General features: G+C 37.6%; 1 protein-coding gene across 3 annotated transcripts in view; it reads right to left on the reverse strand.

Moving 5' to 3' along the window:
• Positions 1–810: 810 nt before the first annotated feature.
• LOC127415771 (neurexin-3b-like) overlaps positions 811–22,227 on the reverse strand; it is a 558,207-nt gene continuing 536,790 nt past the window's right edge. For all 3 annotated transcript variants that reach the window (XM_051654668.1, XM_051654670.1, XM_051654669.1), the window contains 2 exons: positions 17,404–17,482; positions 811–3,149 (listed from right to left, as the gene is read on the reverse strand). In XM_051654668.1, coding sequence (XP_051510628.1) covers positions 2,191–3,149; positions 17,404–17,482 — 1,038 coding nt within the window. In that variant the 3' untranslated portion in view covers positions 811–2,190. The remainder of the gene's footprint in view (positions 3,150–17,403; positions 17,483–22,227) is intronic.

Here is a 22,227-nt window from a genome sequence, read left to right on the forward strand (position 1 = left end):
CGCCACAATGCATTAGAGATTTATAACAAATTATTTAAACACAAATATTTAAATAGATTGCGAGTTTAGTACTGGTTCAATTATGTCATTTGCAATGCTTTATGGGAATGGGTGACAGCTGCTTCGCTCTTCTGTGGTGGTTTCTGTTTCCATGGTAATGGTGTCTTTTCTGATTGGTGAATCTCTCTTTAGGATTATGGGTAGTGTAGTACTTTTCCTGGAGGCAGATAAATGTTTTTCCTTAAAACAAAGTTTAAATCACACTGACTTATGGCTTCTACAGAAGCATATACCAATGCTTACCAACCTCAGAGCTCATGGCAGGTCTGTCAAGAAAAGGTTATACACAATCGCTAAAAATCAATGTCTCTATGGAGAAAATTAATTGGATTTTAACTTGCGCTCTATTGTAATTAGGCCTGTCAAAATCAAGGGTTATGCAAGTAACAGTAACTAAAAGAAACGGCAAACTTCACACTAGCATTGAAAACAATTGGGAACATTTTATTGCTGGGCACAGCTGAAAGTCAGGATTGAAAACAATAATTGATGAACTGAAAAAAGGAACACAAACTAAAAATGACTGCACACAAATCTGAGTGCTGTGACAACAACAAAACAGAATAAATAAACATGAGTACAAAAAATGCAAAATTCCAACTACTGCCAGCACAAATGTTCAGAAATGGACAAACCTAAAGACTGCACAACAACAGCGAAACATGATTGAAAAAAATCATAAGTACACAGAATGAAACACAGGCTAAAACGAAATCATTCAGAACTGCTGTAATGTGGAGGCAGTATGAATTCAATCCATCATCCACTTTTATTATGTGAGCTCTCGTAACCTTAATAAAAAAACAAGAAGCAGTAATAAAATAACCAGCAATGCAGAGCCTTGATACAAGTGTGTAGGGCGATTTCAATCAATCGATATCTTACAGCTGTCACATATCTGACTTAGTAACACCCTGGATACATTAACCAAACAATACTCGTTCATAACACTTTATGCATATAGACTTTCTCCCTCAATTTCTGTCAAAAGGCAATTTTTACTTTAGGGTTGTCCATAATGAGCTACAATAAACTAAACTAGATGTTTGATTTGTACAGAGAGCATATGAAAATCTCAAAATCAACTGTTATGTACAATAATGAGCTACAAAGTACCACAGCTATGATGTAATAAAATATGTAAACATATTTATTGTTTAACACAGTTGACTGTGACAACATGAAATATACACTCGTCCACGTTGGATTCGTCTTCTGCAAACTGATTCATATTTCAGCCCTCTGTCAGACATTACTGTAGATTGATTTGCTCACAGTTGCTCCATATCTTGTGAGGTGTGTGTAGCGAATGACTTAAGCAGTCAAATCAAGTCAGGATTGTAAGGAAAATCCTGCATTTTATGAAGAACATCTCATTTTTCTATTTGTAAAGGACAAACGTCTCTTTCAGGTGAATCTGGCTACACATGGCAGAGCTTTGAATTCAGAATATGAATGTTAAAGTGAGTCAGTCCTTAACAGACACCAGAAGAGGAATAAATGCAAAAGCAAAGGAAATTGAGTGTTAACGAAGTCAAATTGTAAATTAAAATAGAAAAAAAGTTCATCTGTCCCACAGTAAACCCCTGAAACATATTCCAAAAAAAGAAAAAAGAAAAAAGTCTAATGGTTTGTATAATTGAACATCTCTAGCATGGTTTAGAAAAGTACTATTTTTATGGCAAATTTTCCCACTTTGCATCTCCAGATCACAACTTATCCTCTTGTTCTCCTCTTTGCAAAGATATCAGTACTACATCACACACGTCACATGCATGCCCTAATTCATAACCAGGACCCATGATCATTCTTATTTTGTACAGGGTTACAATGGACAAGGGTTGCTTTTTTTTTCTTTCGTCTTTTTTTTTTTTTTACACCAAGGATTTTGTATTTCAGAAAGTCACTTGAGGGATAACAATGTAACGATGAGATATTTTACACTGGCATTGTCCCACAACCAGACAGAAAGTAAGATATCAAGGTCCCCAAAGTCCTATTTGCCTTATCCCTACGCTTACCATTTAAAGTGTGCTTCAAATCACAGAACACTTGGAAATCAGTTCATTTAGTGCTTGAGTTCTTAAAGGATTTTCAGTGTAAATTCACTGTCTCTAAATGGAATTTTGTTTATACATAGTATTCCTTGTCCTTGTCTTTTGGTCTCTTGTTGCCGGCACCCTTATTGCTGGGCTGTTTGTCTTTCACTACTGTGCCGTTGTTCTGTGCCGAATTGCTGATGTAGTTCCGTGTTTCGTCTACCTGATAGGAGCCCTCATCCCTGTTCCTGTATTTGTACATGGCATAGAGGAGTATGAGGATGCACAAGGCAGCAGCAGAGATTATACCGACCACCATGCCTGTAGTGCTGCTGGACTCACGTATAACCTCCGAGGCACCAGGGGGCACTCTCCTGATACCTGGAATAGTGGGAAGGGCACTGGGGATGGCACGTAACATGGGCTGGGTGATGTACGGCCCCCTCGGTTTGGTGCCATCCGTGTCGTAAGACGTGGGAAGCGGTAGCAGCACTATGTCTGGTTGGGGTTTGATCTCGCGGTTGTTCATTTTCCCGGCGGGGATTTTGGGAGCGTTCTCGGGCATGATGGGTGATGCCGCTGAGCTCCGGAGGTCAGGCAGAGACAGAATGGGCGTAGTCCTGTCCGCCTCAGAGGCCTTGCTTGGCTTAAAGTCCTTTACTTCCCATTTGGGTGCAAGAGCTTTGTAGCCACCTTCGTACGTCGATGTGGTCAAGATCTGATCTGTTACCAGGGAGAAGGTGGTGTAAAAATCTTCATCGTCAGTTGGGGGGAGGCTAGTGTCGAAGGCCTCCCCAGAGCCAAACCCCGAAATCACCAAGCCATCAACATCATCATCATCACCATCATCATCATCACAATCATCGCTGCCTCGGTCCGACAAGCAAGGTACCCCCGCATCGGTGGCAATTGACAAGGACTCTTTGGTGGTCTCAATAATGGTGAGGATGGGGTGAAGGGTTGGGGGGAGGGGGATGAAAGAGGCTCGAGTGGAAACAGGGGGGATGTCTATGGGATCCTCGACTAAAATGGGTATGACTAACTCCCCTCCTGAGAAGCAAAAGAAGAAAAAACAAAATTAGTGTTCGTTCAAGGTTGGTTGCTTGCAAACAGGCAACTGGACATGACCAAGTAAAGCAAAGCAAGAACATTGGAATATGACAAAAATCACTAATATAAACCAATGGCCAAAACAAACCAAGATGTAAAAAAAGAACTGAAAGAGAATGTGGAAATGAGAGGTAAATTGTATCAAAAGGCTTGAAGGGACATGCAAGTTCTTGAGCATTCCTTTCTGCATATTTGACTGACCTCTACATCTAGAAGACAATACTCATAATTGCACCACTTGGCCAAAAGTATGTGGAGGCCTGAACAGGGGCAAGGGCCTCCCTTTGCTGCTAAAACAGCTTCCATTCTTCTAGGAAGACTTTCCACTAGATGTTGAACATGTCTATGGGGATTTGCTCCCATTCAGACAAAAGATCATTAAGTGATGTTGGGCCTGGCTCACAGTCAGCATTTTAATTAATCCCCGAGGTGTTTAACGGGGTTCAGGTCTGGGATTTGTGCAGACCAGTCAAGTTCTTTCACACCTGACTCAGTGAACCATTTATTTATGGACCTTACTTTGTGCACTGGGGTATTGTCATGCTGGAACAGAAAAAGGTAAGCCCCATTCTACTACAAATGTTTGTCTAAAGGCCAAAGTATACTTCAGTGCCGCTACGTCTCACGCACAGTACCCGACACAAATTTCATCATCAGAACATTATGTGCAGACTATGGGCACAGTTTGAGCCCATTCGGAGACGTTCGAAGCATGCACACCACGACTGCTTTTTGATACTCTTATAGTACAATCAATAGTGCACATGGGTCGAACACGTCTTTATGGGCTCGCGGTCTAAAGAGTATGTAGAGCCATGTGTGAGAACGACAACACGTGGAAAAACAAAGTATACCCTAGCCTTGAGAAGATTGCATGGCTGTATGCTTGATTTGATGCACCGGTTAGTAATGGGCATAGCTAAAAAAGCCAAATAAGTTCATTAGAAATTAGTGCCAACATACTTTAGGCCATGTAGATCGTGCCCTAACAACTTTGTCTGAAAGAAGTGAACCTTGAATGCCAATATTGTAGTCTTTAATTTAGCTACGTGTAGACACGTAGAGAGATTTATAAAACTGAGAGGATACACTTTGAGCGACTGTTCAAAAGAGTCTGTGAATTCACTTTGGTAATTTATTTCTGAGCATCCTGCTGTACCTACGAACATAAAACCAATGAAGAGAGTACTATATGGAGTAAATTACAATTATTGTAGTGAGATTTCTAATTTTCAGTGTGGATTATCAAGACAAGAGAAAGTCACTTTATTGCTTATCTCCTCTTTTAAGTCTTTCACACTTGAGATGAAAGCAAATTGCCTTTTGACATTTCTTATGAAATTTCCACAAAGGCCCACAAAGTCACATGACAGTTCAACCACACCTGGATGCTTTGTCTCCAATTCGTGCAAACATGAATGATCATGTCACATGATTTGTATCGCCCTAGTCATGGGTGACATTTTAAGCAGACTGTCCACACATTGGGCCTCATTTGAGGAACACGAGCAGAACGAATTTCTGTGTAAATCGTTCGTAAAGCTATCCTTACGTAAATTCACATGCAATTCGATGCTTCAATTTCTGTAAGAATGTTTTTTGAAAGACTTGCACAGAAGTTCATTCTGCCTGTGTTTTTTGCATGTGGATCGTTATCTTTTGGAATCGTTAATGAGATTACTGTCATTTTTTATTCTTATTGCTATGCATGAAACGTCTAGATGTTGGTTGAAGCTGCTCAAACTTACGCCAAGGTGGCTTTGCAGATCACACGTCAAACTTACAAACATAGGGCACTATAAGGCAACGCAGGTCTCAAACAAACGGACCAAAAAAAGTCATAAGGAAAGAAAAATGAAAAGCAATGCAAACAATTGGTTGAATGGTTAGAGCAAAACACTAGAAACATTCGCAAACCAAAGGCACAGAGAGAAAGTAAGTACAGGAGCGGTAAATACAGAAAAAGGAAAGTAAATTTGTCTACAAAATGATAAGCCTAAAAAAAAATTCATCAAAAGGTGTAAGCATACCATCAGTTCTGTGACTTACATCAACAAAGTGCCCGCATGATTTTGGCAGGAAGAAAAAAAAATTACAAAAGAAAGTTGTGTAAGAATGCTTGGGGATAAGTATGGTTAATTGTAAAAATTGAATTAGGCAATCAACTTATCTTCTGATTTTTTTTTAAATATCATAATTGTTTCTTTGACAAGATGGTACAGGGAGGCAACGACACATACATTCACACACCATGACATGAAAAATAAATTTCACCATTCTGCTTCTTTTGATAAATAAATCCTTTTCTCTACAAAAGAAAACTTTACATTTACATGATTTTTTTTTAAAGCTTTGAAGTATCTACAGATACATGTTTTCTTTGTTCTTTTTTTATTTTTTATATGAATTCTTGAATGATTGAATGACTGTACATACTCTACCATTGCTAAGAGGAAAAGGGGAGGGGCAAGAGAGAGAGCGAGCGAGAGAGAGAGAGAGAGAGGCCTATGAACAGACTAGGTAGGAAATGACATAGATGGAAGTGAGCGTATACGTCAGTTGCCACGTCCATGTAAGGGCGGTACGAAGCGGTCGGGCGGCAATAGAGCTTTGGGCTGTAAGGAAGGGATGGGGATATACAAACAATGAGCATATACATGCCCATCAATCAGATCAAAAAAGCACTCTCAAGACTAACACTCTTACAGACCCTAAGCTGCAACTTCTGTCCATTTCCAATTTAGAATTCACACTTCAGCAATTTAGAAATCAGATTTTAATTGGCAAAAAAGGTTGACCAACATTTTAGCTGGATGAAATATGTTTAGATAGTGGTGAGGAATTATTGTCTAGTTCTTTTTTTTCCTTGATAAAAATCCTAAGTATATGTATGTTTCTCAACACTGTTTTATATACAAATTTAACTGTATATTTCAATCAATCAAGAAAGAAAAGAAACTAAACAAGAATGAAAATAAAAATAATAAAATAAATTGTTTTTATATCAATATATTCTTAACTTTAAGGAGAATTCCATCCAAAAATCAATCTACATTGCCAATGATATGCTGAAAGCCAAACATCTGGATCACTTCCTGACATATATATAATATATATATATATATATTACAATCCGCATTTTTTTCTCTTTTCTTGTTATTGTGACATTCCACAAGAAGGAGGTTTTTATAATAATAATAATAAAAAAATAAAAAAATAAAATAAAAATCACTATTATTGTTATTATTTAAATAAGCACAAAATGATCCAAATATTTCTTTTTAGAACACAGATGCATGAAATCTATATGCAAATAACAGCATTTTGGTTAGAATTCTCTTTTGGATAATTTTATACAAAAACATATATATATATATATATATATATATATATATATATATATATATATCACACACACACACACACACACTACCGGTCAAAAATTTTGAAACACTTATTCATTATTATTTTTTATTTTTTTTTTCACATTTAGAATAATAGTAAAGTCATCAAAACTATGGAATAACATAAATGGAATTATGGGAATTATGTTGTGACTAAACAAAATCCAAATAAATCAAAACTGTGTTATATTTTAGCATCTTCAAAGTAGTCACCCTTTGCCTAGAATATACAGACATGTACTCTTGACATTTTCTCAACCAACTTCTTGAGGTTCCCATCTATGTTGGGCACTTATTGGCTGCTTTTCTTTCTTTATTTGGTCCAAGTCATCAATTTAAAAAAAAAATTTTTTTTTTTAATTAAATTTTAGTTTTATAATGAAATAAATTAATATGGTGGCACAATTATATTTTTGTCTACAAAACTAATTTCAAACATTTAAGCATACGCCTTCAGATCAAAAGATTTTTAAGATCATGAGAAACATTTCAGTCAAGTGTTTCAAAACTTTTGACCGGTAGTGTATATACATATATGCACACAACTCGAGGATATTTATGTATACATGTACAAACAAAAAATTTAAAAGATAAAACAAAAAAAGAACAATTGAAAGTAAAAATACTCTCACACTATCAAGAATAAAACAGAAAGCACATACTGAAGCCAAATAGAGGAGAGACAGTGTACCGTCTCCACCTTCACAACTAATAACTCCATTATTAGTTTTCTATTGTAAATCTCTTGTTAGTAGCTTGGCAGCACAAAGCAGGGGTGAATTTCAGGAAAAGGATGAAAATCACTTTTTTTTTATTTATTTCTGATTTTCACTGCAAGGTGAAATCATGCTTTTTAACAAGTTGCATTTAGGGAAAGTAGAATCACAGCACTGCAAGCTGGGATCAGGAGGGCTGAGAACAGGGTTACAGGATCGAGAGAAACACATGAGCCAAAGGCTGTGAGGATACCAACTCCAATCACACAGGTGAATCAACCAAATTAGCATATCAATAAAGAGGTTGTTAATTACCATTTAAACATGTTGTTAATATATTGATAATCCTGAATGCATTAAAGTAATAGTTCACCTAAAAATGGAAATCATGTCATCCTCTACACATCCACCCTCGTGTCGTCCCAAATCCCAATTATCTTCTGTGTAAAACAAAAGGATTTATTTATAGCAGTATGTTTAATCTGCTTTTTTCCATACAATGAAAGTGAATGGTGACCATGGTTGTCGAGTAACATTTTGAAGACAAGATTTTTCAGTTCATTCCTCACACAAAGCTTTCGTATGGCTTTAGAAGTCTTGGGATATAACAAACAAGTAATTATGGACCATTTTTTTTTTTTCTCATCATTTTTTTTTTTTTTTTTTTTTTGGAGCTTGACAACCACTGGTCCCCATCCACTTCCATTATATGGAAGAGAACAGCTTGAGCATTCTGTTAAACATCTCTTCTTGTATTCCACAGAAGAAGGAAAGTTATACAGGTTTGAAACAATATGAGTAAGTAAAGGATGATTTCCCATTCCTTTAAGTGTATTTAGATTATAAATGACCAAGCCGTTCCAGCCGTTCGCTCTACATTAATGACAGTAAACACAGGGAATTCCACAAAATGGCATGATTTCAGGATAGAAAGCACCATCTGTGTGAGCCAGACCAAACCACTCACAAGATTTCTCTAACAGACATTTATTTATTTAATTGTTTTGTAATAAAGCCATTTTAAATGTTTTGTATTGGAGTAGAGAGATTATTAAAGCTAGTGGCTGATGCCGATATCTGAAGAGCTTGGTGACTTTTAGCCGATTTAATGCTAATATATACAGTATATTACAGCAATATGAGAGGCCATGCGTTACAGTGATTTAACCACAGGAAAGAGATGTTCTTAGGCATGATGCAATAGGAATACCAGTATTCAATTTAGAGTTCAGTTTATTATTAATAGAGGAATAAACAATTTCTTTGCCAAGTAATATATGTCATTATCCTAACTGTAAACCTGTCTGATCTGATGAAAATAATGTGACTGTGGCGACATTTTTGGCACCTTACACGTGTCGTGGCAGTTCTGAGGTAAAATGTCCACTGTGTGGAGCTAAAGGCGAGTTAAACATTTTCTCAAACAGAAAAACAGGTTTTTAAGTTTAAAGGAATAGTTTACCCAAAAATAATAATTCTCTCATCATTTACTCACCCTCATGCCATCTCAGATGTGTATGACTTTCTTTCTTCAGCTGAACACAAACGAAGATTTTTAGAAGAATATTTCAGCACTGTAGGTCCATACATTGCAAGTGAATGGTGACCAAAACTTTGAAGCTCCAAAAAGGACATAAAGGCAGCATAAAAGTAATCCATAAGTCTCCAGTGTTTAAATCCATATCTTCAGAAGCAATATAATAGGTGAATCTGTTTCTCACCCACACCTATTATATCGCTTCTGAAGACATGGATTTAACCACTGGAGTCTGGATTTCTTCTATGCTGCCTTTATGTGCATTTTGCTCTGCTCACCATTCACTTGCATTGTATGGACCTACAGAGCTGGAGATTCTTCTAAACTCTTTTTTTGTGTTCAGCAGAAGAAAGAAAGTCATACACATCTGGGAAGCCAGGAGGTGAGTAAATGATGAGAGAATTTTCATTTTTGGGTGAACTATTCCTTTAATGCTCTATCAAGTTTTAAGTCAACAAAGCCTACTAGTAACCTAAACCTTAAAGTTATAAACATTTACTAAAAAATAAATAAAAAATATCCAAAATGTACTAAATAAAAAAAATTAAAAAAAAGTGTTAGTAAAACATTGGCAAGACTGTAGGTAGATTTTTTTAACTGACACAAAGAGGATACACTTTTATTAACTGGCAAATCAGGAACAACTACCCAAATATTGTCCGGTTAATTGCAGAGGCTGATATATGAGTCTTATCACTACTTAGAGAGACAAACATTTAATTTGAATGCACAGATCCAAAGTGAACCCAGACATTTAAGTAACACAAAATTAGAAACTATTAAAGGATTGTAAGGGTTGCCTTATCACAACCAGTAATTCTCACTCATTCCCCAGATAGTCCTGAGCTAATGGATTATATTTTGCCTGATCAAGATGAAGGTATCTACAGTAACCACACATACAAAGACAGTGCGCGGAGGAACACAATGTCACAGTAAATACTTTAATCTCACATTGGCACTTCAACAAGCAATGATCATTTTCACAGTGTTCTAATTCAGCGCAAACACTGTGAGCTTGTCTGAGGGGACTGTATTTGTTTTGCAGAGCTGAGATAGGGGGAAATGTTCTTTTGGCTAAGCTCCATTACATAGCAAACACTTCCACACCGTATTAAGCCTACAGCTCTGTGAGATCTGCTTACAGGAGCTAATTCTTGCAATGCAAAAATCCTTTTCTAATCTGTATTTTTATTTTGTTTTCAAGTAGCATCCTTAAAACAAGATCAATAGAGAAGCAAATTTATATAGAATAAGACGTTGCTATAAGGGAAAATATCTTTTACGTTTATTTTACTTGCCACATTGGCAAGACAAAAATACTGATTGAGAAAATGATTTGTACACAAATTTGTAGGGCCACACTCTTTCTTTTCTCCAAATGCTCTCAAAAAATTTGTTGGGCGCAGAATTTCACCATTTTGAGTGGAGAGAAGATGTGAAACAAAATAAATGAACCGTAACAGCTGACATTCACAGTAGTCCCCTCTCTCTTTCCAAACCGAATCCAGGCGTCCTCGCCTCAGATATCCATGCCAAACCTCCATGACCATCTTTCTTTCGCTGAGTCTACCCAAACAGTGATGAATGCCGCAGGTGAGCAGGGCTAAACCTGCCTGATCCCCTAAAGAAAAGAGGCTGTGTGTGCCAGTCCCTGCAGTTCTGAAAGCGCGCTGCAGACAAATCCTTTTGTGTCGGCCTGTGACCGCAGAATTTCTCCTCACCTTAGCTTCTGCAAACTCATCAGCAGCATGCGGCATGGGAAATGGGAAACTTTGGAAATGAGAAGGCCGTGTAACTGCTGAGGTAAACAGCTGCAGGTCATTGCGGTGATGATTGGTGCTGTTTCCTCTGGTTTGTCTTTTTAAATGTCTCTCTATGGCATCGCTCGGCTGGGCATGCCACAGATCGCTGCTAATCCTTCATATCACATTTCGGTGCAACCCGAGGTGTTAAATTGGTATCCTCAGCCAGAGACATGCGACCACTGTCTGCCGCTCGATTTGTTATATGGCCATTAAACTAACCTTTTTGCTCACTCAATGTGTCAACTAAATCAATGGTTCTCAGCTGGTGGAATGGGTCACGGGTTTGTTCTGATGGGGTCACGGATAGAAGGGAAAAACAATGCTAAATGTAAATAGTAAAATGCAGCTAACCATATAATCATGCATATTTAGGATAGCAAAATATATAGGCTTATCAACTTCGCCTTCAAACTAATTCTCAGCCTGATCTCATGAAATTATGCGACTTAGGGTGAAATTTTAGCAAAATTATATTACATGGTTCCTTACACATATCACGGCAATTTCGATGTGAAAAGTCCATTAAATGGTAGACGTCGACCAATAGATTCCGATAACTAAGGTGGTGGAAAAGGCAAATAACCAATTAACTGGCTGATAGTTTTTATTTATTTTATTATATAGAATGAATTTATTTATAGAATGTTTACTGTGACGGGCACCAGGAAACCAGGGAAGTGCCACGATATGTGCAACAAGTCAAGTAAAAATCATTTTGTAAAAATGTAGGTATAGTAATGTGACTTTATGAGACCAGGTTGGAAATTCTACTGTATTTCAGCCCAAATGTATCTGTCTCTTGGTAGAAGCAAGTCGAATTAAGCCGATACCAACATGACACGTTTTCATCCTCGAAAACAATGAACAAACTTTAAGGTAAAACAAAATATGACCCAGACTAAATTAAATATAGGTTCACTTGAAACAAGTATACATTTTGTGATGAATCCATTGAAATAAGAGACATTTAGAAACCAAAATGGTAAATTTTCCTATTTATCCTATGTTAAGAATTTTGCATATAGTTAGACATATTGTTTGACTTTTTTGGTACTGTGCTTGGTCGCCACTGTCCTTAGGCAAAAACAGTTGAGAACCACTGAACTAAATAACTTTAAAATGTTTAAGAGCTGTTCCAAACAGACAGCCAGCCAACAGGGCCTGATTCTACCAAAAATCAGTCTGTGCCATCGATTAAAGTGTTAGTTCACCCAAAAATGAAAATTCTCTTATCATTTACTCACCCTCATGCCATCTAAGATGTGTTTGACTTTCTTTCTTCTGCAGAACACAAACTGAGATTTTTAGAAGAATATCTCAGCTCTGTAGGTCTATACAATGCAAGTGAATGGTGACCAGGCCTTTGAAGCTCCAAAAAGCAGATCAAGTCAGCATAACCATAATCCATCAAACTCTAGTGGTTAAATCAATGTCATCTGAAGTAATCCAATTGGTTTTAGGTGAGAACAGACCAAAATATAACTCCTTTTTCACTGTACATTTTGACAGCAGTCTCCTTGGTGATCATGATTTCAACCTCGATTACACTTCCTATAGTGCCATCTAGCGCTATGCGCACGTGTCAATTACTAGGAAGTGTAATCGAGCCTCAAATCATGATTGTGCCAAGAGACTGCAATGGCAAGATGTACAGTGAAAAAGGGGTTATATTTTGGATCACTTCAGAACCATTGGCCACCATTCACTTGCACTGTATGGAACTACAGAGCTAAGATATTCTTCTAAAAATCTTCATTTGTGTTCTGCAGAAGAAAGAAATTCATACACATCTGAGATGGCATGAGGGTGAGTGAATGATGAGAGAATTTTCATTTTTGGGTGAAATATCCCTTTAAGCGATCTGTTCCTTTAATGCCATGTTCTTTGTCCACCTCTCTACTCTATTCTGTCTGATGGCTTGCTTTGGGGAGATTTTTCCATCTTAATCAACAGAGAAGATGGCAGCAGGCTAAAACTTCTGGGATCTCACTGACACAACATCATTTTTTCTTTAAAAGACCCTTCCTTCTTGTTCATTGCACTAGTGGGAGCTTTTAATTTGATTCCAACATCAAGGATTTTTGGTCAAAACTGTGTTAGTTGTCTTTGTGCATGGTTTGACTGAGTTTATTTTTAGTGTTCAGGCAGAGTTCACTCCATATGATCCATCCAGTATAATGAATGTCATTTATTTATTGGTTATCTGAAAGCTAAGTTGTGTTTTTTCTGTGCCACTATAGTGACACCAAGTAAAATTGCAGAAATATCAGGTTTTCAAGCAGGTTTCCCAAACACTTTGGTTATCTTCCATTGGCTTGCCAAACAGATATGTCACCCCATCAAGCCATTAATTGGAGTCAATGTTGCTGTGTTAGGCTGGTTGGGATGCTAAGACAAACAAAGCATGTTTTGATGGCACTACAGTGTTTATACTTTTCAGCTTTTGGCTTAAACTACAAATTACTTTTAGTTGTCTCAACATATTAAGCTGTAATAAGAGAAAGCAACGAGGCACATTTGTTTGAATGCAATCTGATTAGCAAAAACTTCAAATTGTATTCATAATAAAAAAAAAATAACTATCCTATTCCATTTTTAGCATCAGTTACTGTGAGAAGGGACACTAAACAGACCTTATTATTAACAACCTTTTTTTTTTTTCTTTTTTTTTTTAAGTTATCAACATTAAGGGAAAGTGTTTTGAATCATCCATCAATGTTCTAAATTTTTTTTAAATTACACTTTTGTTGTTAATGCAACCCCTGATGCAACCTACCTCCTTGGCCTTGCATGGTTCCTTTCTCTTTCTCATCTATTTAAAATCTTTTTTTTTTTTTTTTTTTGCCACTGTTACCTTTGGCATACTCAGTGGGGGGTTTGTAGGGTGCTGTTTTTCTATTTTTTTTTTTTTTAAAGCTGCTTTGGAACAATGTGCACATAAAACTGAATTGAATTGAATGTTTCATTAGCCATCTTGTGGAATTCCCATTAGTTCAAATGTGTTCAACATTTTCACCGAACTCACAGAGCAAAATCACAAGAAACGACATTAGCAAGACATCAGACAGACAGAAAAAACACTCAAAGACAAGACACAGAGACAGATGTTATGCACAACAGCACAGCAGCACACACGGACAGCCTGTTAGCACACTCATGGGTGGAGAAGCACGCAAGATGGAGCCAATCATGTTCATGCAAGAGATGATGGCGATCTCCCGCTGGGGTTTGGTTAGTTTGCAATCGATGCATGCCACAAATGCGACTGATCAATGGCAACAAATAGAATAGAAAAACAGATATACTTTGTGGCAATAAAACGCTTTTTATGCCATCTGCATCCAAACGGACATGTCTATGCAGAAAGGCACAGAAATAAAGATGAGATTGGAGGATGGAGTGGTGGGGGGGCGGTCATTCTTTCATACACAACTTTCTTGAGACAGAATGGGGTTGCCTGGACAAGGCAAAAGTAAATAAAAAAAAATAGATGATGGCAAGAAAAGAATTTGTTGCCTTTTATTTCCTGTTGTATAAAATGTGGGGATGTTTAATTTCAGTCTTATGGCACGAAACATAAAAATGAGGAGGAGTTATTCCTTTTTTTCAACCACCAAAATACCATGCGGCACAAGATGAGACGAAACGAGAGGATACGACTTTAATCCTGAAAAATGGAGGGATGAGGTCATCAAAGTAAAAGCCCCCAAAAAAGATAAAGAAAAGAAAATATTGGGAAAGAAGGCAAATAAACCCAAAGCACATGAATGGGATGTCAAAGAAAGGATACAGTAGGAAGATGTTTTTCCACATGAAAATGTTCAACCAAAAATGAAACCGAACAGAAAAGTTGCATGCAAACTGTCCACGGGAATCTGAAGCGAAGGTCAGACTGAAAATGTGAATTTCTGTGTCAACATGAAATTGTATGAGCGTGGTGGTTTGTGGCTAAGTGTACTCATATCGAATGTCGGATGAGGAGAGATGAAAGGTAACACTGGAGCTGTGCTGTAGTGGACTTCCTGTTGCCACTGAATTTGAGAGGACTTGGGGCTGGTATTGGATTTAACACAGATAGGGCGAATTTATCGAAACAAACCTGTCTGCCATCAGGTTAGGAAGCATGGGGTAACTCTTCGTATAATGAGCGGAGTGACCTTGTAGTTTGAGAAAAATAAATGTAGTTAAACTAACAAACTGGGGCCATCTGTAAAGTCACAGGTAATGACAGACCATATAGAGCTAAACATACATGACAAGCTCTAAAGACAATGAAAATAATGTTTGTTTTGCTGGATGTTGTTAATTGAAAGACTGAATTGGAGCGAAAATACCAAAAACAAAACGTGATGCCAGCTAACATGGTTTTAATTGGGGGGTAAGGGTTCAAAGCTAGTCAACAGTTGACATATGCTTTGTAGAAAACTGTGTGTAGTTCACGGTAAATTTTAGGGCCATAATTAGTGCTATGATGGCATTTTGAAGCAATTAAAGGCCCTTTTGTTGATAGGTACCTGCACAGGTCATCAAGCAGACCACTGAACTTTCGTAATCTAAACTAGCCTTGCATCCGTAATGGCCCCGTATGCAACAAAACCAACAGCAGGGTCTCGTACACTGTAATGACTGATGGCAAGAGTTTAAAAATTACAGCCAATCCCAAGTTCTCTAAAACACTGACACATTTTATCTCAACCATAACAACCCTGCTGAAAAAACAAAAACAGCTCAAACCAGCCTAAGGTGGTTAGCTGGTCTAGCTGGTCTAAACACCAGCTTGGCCAGGCTGGTAGACTAGCAGAAGACCAGCTTGCTGGGACTAGATCAGTCAAACCATCTAAACACCAGCTTGACTAAGCTTGGAGGCCGGCTAGAGCAGTTTAAACCAGCTTGGTCAAGCTGGGTGACCGACTAGACAAGTTTAAACCAGTTTGACCAAGCTGAGGGACCAGCTAGACCAAATTAAACCAGCTGGCCAGACTGGGAGACCAGCTAGACCAGTTTATACCATCTTGGCCAGACTGGGAGATCAGCTAGACCAGTTTAAACCAGTTTGGCCAAGCTGGGAGACTGGTTAGACAAGTATAAACCAGCTAGACTAGTTTAAACCAGCGTGGCCAGACTGGGTGAACCGCTAGACCAGTTTAAATGAGATTGGCCAGGCTGGAAGAGCGGTTAGACCAGTTTAAATCAGCTTGTCCAAGCTGGGAGACTGGTTCGACCAGTTTAAACCAGATTGGCCAAGCTGGGAAACCAGCTAGACCAGTTTAAACCAGCTTGGCCAGGCTGGAGGACCAGCTAGATCAGCTGAAGTCCAGAAGACCAGTTTAAACGAGCTTGGCCAAGCTGGGAGACTGGTTAGACCTGTTTAAACTAGCTTTGCCAAGCTGGGCAACCACCTTGGCCTGACCAGATGACCAGCTAGACCACTTTGCATTTTGGAGACCAGCTAGACCTGCTGAAATCCAGCTTAGCCAGACTGGGAGACTGGCTAAATAAGTTAAACCAGCCAAGGCCAGCAAACCACTTTAGGCTGTTTTAAGCTGTTTTTATTTTATTTTTTTATTTTTTCATTTTTTTATTTCCAGCAGGGAATTTATGCATTTAAGTCTCATAGTCTTGTGATGTGTTTGTTTAACCTTGAGGAAACAGAACTATATGTGTAAAAGTGTGAGCACAGAAATTCGTAGATATCTGTTCTCTATTGGAATGTTTTAACGAAAGGCAAGCCTTTAATGTGAGGAAACAAAGGAACAAACAGGAAGGAGGAGTAGATTCTGTTGCAGTTAGTTCTGCTACACATAAGAAATCTCTATGCTGAAAGCATCTCATTTGATTTGTAAACATCTCAAAATGTATCACCTGTCGAAGATGCACGCACACACACGCACGGCAAGAAATCCATTATGTACAGGACTGATACATTTTGAAGCATCAGAGTGAACCACATGGAGTTTGATACTAATTTTGTACTTTTTCTTGTAAAGTTTGGCTCTCTTTTGAGAGAACAAAATTAGTATAAACATATAACCATGTTAATGATGTTCCACCCCATAATCAAGTGTAACTCTGAAATAGCACAATGTGGCTCATTTTAAACTACAGTGGCCGAAAAAGTATTTGGACACTTAAATCACACCTAATGTTATTGCGTTATATTACAAAATATCAAACCAAATGGCAATTATTTTTATATAAAGATTTTTCAGTGAAACCACTGCACAAAAACATTGTTGTGATTGTTATGTTAAAAGTATTTGGACACTGCAACAAATGATAACTGAACATGTCTATAATTATTGTGATTAACTACACCTGTGGTTACTCTGCTAGGACACCTATAGGAACTTGATTTCATGCATCCATTAAAAATCAACCAGTCGGTTAAAATGGATAAAATTCTGAGCAAAGACAGCACAGAAAAGTTAACATATGTTTGCAGATGCCATTTGGTTTGATGTTTTCTTGCCTTATGCACTGAAATCCATATATTTTAAGTGTGGCTTAAGTGTCTAAATACTTTTTGGGGCCACTGCATATCACTATACATAAACGCTTAGAATTAAATTTTTTATCTTTTTAAGTTGCAAACATTAAAATTTCAAATTTGTTTTCAGTTACACTATTTCCACGGGGGTGATGCTTTGAGAGGGACAACCCTTGGTTGCAACTCAAAGAGTAGAGAGAGACCAGATTTAAGCAAGCACAACTGTAACACAACCATCCCACCTGTGTGTCCGCCGTCACACTCTTCCAGGTCCTCGTCATCGCTGGAACATTCTGCCGACGACACGATGTCATCCGTTGTCTGTCGGATCAGCCAGACGCGGGTGGAGACAAAACAGAAAGAAGACACGTTTAAATGATGCAGAATCTACAAACGCAGAGAGAATCAGTCTATTTGCTTTTGTAAAATATAATGTAAAAGCTTTAGTCCGACTGAAATCGTATCAGTCTGATTTTTTTAAAAGTCGGACTAACAGACCTAGATAATGCAATTGTAGCTTGGCTTCGTTCAGCATGTATACACTTTAATTTCACCTCAGCATTGGGCACGTGCTCCGAAATACAGAGATGATGTGTGCCATTCATTACCGGTACTCCCTCAGATGACGTCTTTCCTTCAAATATTTAGTTACACATTGTGTCATACATACTTAGATTATAACTGTGCATGTAAATGTACTGAGTGATGGGGAAGCTCCTTTGAAACTGTAGATTGCTACACTACCAGCTACTAGGGAGATGTCAGGTTTATTGTTCTATCTGGGTTTATTTATGGTGGCTGACTCCTCATACATCATCTCCCATCTCCAGCATCTCATGGGCCGTCACTGATCATCACCGTCTCTGGACGCTCACCTTCTGCCGCTTCATCAGCACCTCCAAGTATCCCACAATTCTAATTTATGAGCACCCCTTCCCCCTCTCTACTGGGCCAGACACGGCAGCGGCGTTGTTTTTCATCCCACATGCGTGCACTCCACGTTAATCAGATTGGATCGGTGCCTCGATAAAATAAGGACCGTCACAAAGCAAGGGTTATGAAATCAGAGCAATGATTGAGTTTGCAGTGCCTGGTGAGAGGGCCGGACTCCAAGTATTATTGAGTTTGACAGGCTAATGAAACAGAGCTCAGCTGGAGTGTGGAAGAGCATCGACGTACTCGGATGGAGAAGATGATGTCTGCTAGAGACGTCCATTTATACTAATTTGCTCATCGTTTGAAGGAGGAGAATCCATAAATACTATTATTTAAATATAAAGTACAGCACTGAGCGAACCCACTAAAAAGACCAACAAAGTTGGCCAACAGCATACTGTGGGGTCCAAATGTCTAAGATGACTAGTGAAAATCTTCCTAATTTGCACTTTTTTTAATTTATTATAGTTCTTTTTCATTATAATTGATACTATATACTTTCTTTCCTCTGTAGAACACAAATAAAGATTTTAAAAAAATATTTCAGCTCTGTTGGTCCTCACAATGCAAATGAAAGGGTAACAACATTTTGAAGCTCCAAAAGCACATAAAGGCAGCATAAAAGTAATCCATGCAACTCCAGTGGTTAAATACATGTCTTCGGAAGTGATGTAATTAGTGTGGGTGAGAAAAAGATCAATATTTAAGTCCCTTTTTACTATAAATCTCCACTTTCACTTTCACATTCTTCTTTAGTTTTTGGTGATTTGCATTCTGCGTGCATATCGACACCTACTTGGCAGGGAGGAGAATTTATAGAAAAAAAGGACTTAAATATTGAGCTGTTTCTAACCCATACCTATCATATCGCTTCAGAAGACATGGATTTAACCACTGGATTCTTATGGATTACTATTATGCTGCCTTTGTGCTTTTTAGAGCTTTAAAGTTCTGGTCATCATTCACTTGCATTGTGAGGACCTACAGAGCTGAGATATTCTTCTAAAAATCTATGTTTGAGTTCAGTAGAAGAAAGTAAGTCATACACATCTAGGATGGCATGATGGTGAGTAAACGATGAGAGAATTTTCATCTTTGGGTGAACTATCCCTTTATGGGTAGTGATAGGGTAAGGCCAATGATTGTCTGACTGGGAATTTACTAAGTAGGACATGTTCCTGGATCAACATCCTAATTGTTCATAGAACAACATTCCTATCAATCAATCAGATAAGGACAATGTTGCTGTTCCAGGACCATCAACATGAGTTGATCCAGGATCTTACTTGGCAAAATCACTGCGACCAAAATCATGCCTTATGGCCTCTGTACTAGCTTAACCAGCAAGACTTCCTTGGTCAACCATCTTCACCAGAAAGCCCAATGCGTTTCTTGCAGCTTAGTTTTTATGGGTGAGCAGATAGGCTATCCACTCGTTAGACCAGCAGCATCAAACTAGTATAAACTAGCCTGGACCTTCATGTACTGTAAGTACATCTCCAATCAAACTGCCAAGATGCTATTGGACAAAAACAGCAGGATCGAAGCAGACTGATCCAGCAGAGTGACAGTTAACACAGACGTGACCATGTCACATTACCAGCAGATGTGCCGTTGATGGACCCAGGAGACCCGAAGGTCCTCACCTCCCTTTGTGCCTCACTGCTGTTCACTACAGTTTTCTGGAGAGTGAAATCACAGCAGAAATCTCACAGATGTGCCCGTGTCTGACCAGCCACAGGGCTGGTGTCAGAGGACAGACCAGTCCAGATGGTAACAGCTCAAAAATGACTTTCTGCCCACACAGGCCACCAGAGAGACAACAATAATGTCCCATCTACTGTCTGTGACTACAGCTGAATCATGAGGGCAATATGAAACCAGCATTTATAAAAGAAATATACTCCGCTGGGGAGGAAAATAAAGCATCCTTCACAGTTGTACATTAAAAAGAACCTTATGATAAGCGCAAGACTTACACAGTTGACCTGAACAGAAATCTTCCAGGGAGAAATCCATGTGAACAGATAATGAATGTGTAACAGGCAATTAACTGGCATCTCTTAGCACATCAATAGCGCTAGAGAGCATAAAATCAGTTATGACATGACATCAACTAATGAAGCCACTGGAGTGAATGGCAAAATATTCAATAATTGAAACCCAGGACTAGTTACTCTAGATCAAATTTTATGACAGGCTATGTTTATACTTTCGCCTGGCAATGCAGTGTGTGCGTCCTGTGCTGTCAGGTGCGCTCACAGCATGCGCTTATGTGAACAAAAACGTTTTCACGTATGCGCCAGATTCGAATGGATAAAGAAGTGAATTAACACTTAAATTTTCGTCTGTTCCTCACACAACACTATTGCATGGTTTCAGAAGAATCTAAATATTGGGCACGATTTATATGGATAACTTTTATGGTGCTTTTATGTATATTTGGAGCTTGACAGTCACAATAACGATCCTCTCATCCATTATTCTTGTGTTTCACGGTTGAAAAAAGTCATACTTGTTTTGGAGGAGGAGGACAAAAATTTTTTTGGGTGAGCTATTATTCATTGTTTGGATGTTTAACAAGTATATAGGCATTATTAAACATTTTAATGTATTTTTGTAACACAGAAAGTATATAGAAAATTACAGAACAATGTAGTGCTAGTGATGAAAAGTTAAATCAGATTATATTTTTTTATTATTCAGCAATAATGTGAAAACTGAAAGAATGCATTTAATAGTTTTTTATTAAATAAACCCTTTTGTTGTGACATGAAGTTGAAAAAATGCAGTTAATCTTTTATGAAGCATTTGTTTTGAAAAAATAAATAAAATAGAAATACAAAATTTGGATAGGGGAGGGGTTTTCAAACTTTTAGATACCAAGGACCCCCCAAATTTGATAAACCCCATGTGAGGGACCCCCTGTGTGAGAAACGTAGTAAACATGATATTATAAAGAATTCTTGTTTGCAAAATTAAATACTTGGCTTTTATTGCCACTGTACTAAAGCCAAAATAATTTATTAAAATATTATCTGAAAAATATGAACTTTTTATGAAGTTGACAGTGTATCTTTCTTATTCTGGAGTAATGTTAGATGTATAAACCCGGGGAGAAAATGTTTCAATTCCATTCAATAATAAAATAAATAAAGAAAATGAAATAAAAAAATAATAAAAAAATAATAATAAATAAATAAATAAATAACACAAATATTTCATAATAAAAAATATTTCATAATAAATATTTGTATTTATTGTGAACAGCGCTATACTGTATAAATCATTTTTGGAAATCTACGATAAAACAATAAATATTTTTTCAAAGCTGCTTTACAGAGAACCCTTATTTCTTACAAATAAGTTTATTTTTTCATAATATATAAAATTATACACATCGTTTACAGTATATATAGTTGTATTATTTACTATTCTTATTTATGTTTTTATTTCTTACAATGGCTGTCAATACAATAACAAATTTTGATTAATGATTTCTAAATAAAACTTTAATGATGACAAATAATGTCAGCATTTTTACTTTTTTACTAAAATATTTTGGCAGACCCCTTAGTCCCCTTTGTCGCCCCCAGTTTAAAAAAACTGGTATAGGGAATTGTACTGTATCCACCTTTTTCCTGGGGGTCTTACTGGGGAAACGAATGTGGGTGGGACTTCCGCCAGAAGTCGTTCTACAGCATTCCCTAGCTCTAGCTGCAGTCATTTTAAGACCCTGTTTACAACTGGTAATAAGACGCGTTTCAGATGATCCGATCGCAAAGGTCAGCGCTAAACATAGTTGTAAATGGTGCAAAATGTTTTGTGATTGCATCACAAAAAACACATCGCATTTCCTGATGCGTCCCGGACAGAAGCAAAGTACCACCATTCACCAGTCAATCACCAGCCGATCAAATGTTTAAACTTACATGCGGATTTAAAAGGAAATAACTGTCCGATCAAAAAACTTGAAAAAGCAATTACATACCCAAGAATGAGAACTTCACAGCTCTTCCTCAGTGTGTCTGTCTGATTTGAACATGCAGGGTGACAAGATGACAAGCACACACATCTGAAGCTGATCTAACACAGGTACTCCACTAAAACAACCAATAATTTTGCTCAAA

The sequence above is a fragment of the Myxocyprinus asiaticus genome, chromosome 25 (genome assembly GCF_019703515.2).
Source record: "Myxocyprinus asiaticus isolate MX2 ecotype Aquarium Trade chromosome 25, UBuf_Myxa_2, whole genome shotgun sequence".
Taxonomy (NCBI): Eukaryota; Metazoa; Chordata; class Actinopteri; order Cypriniformes; family Catostomidae; genus Myxocyprinus; species Myxocyprinus asiaticus.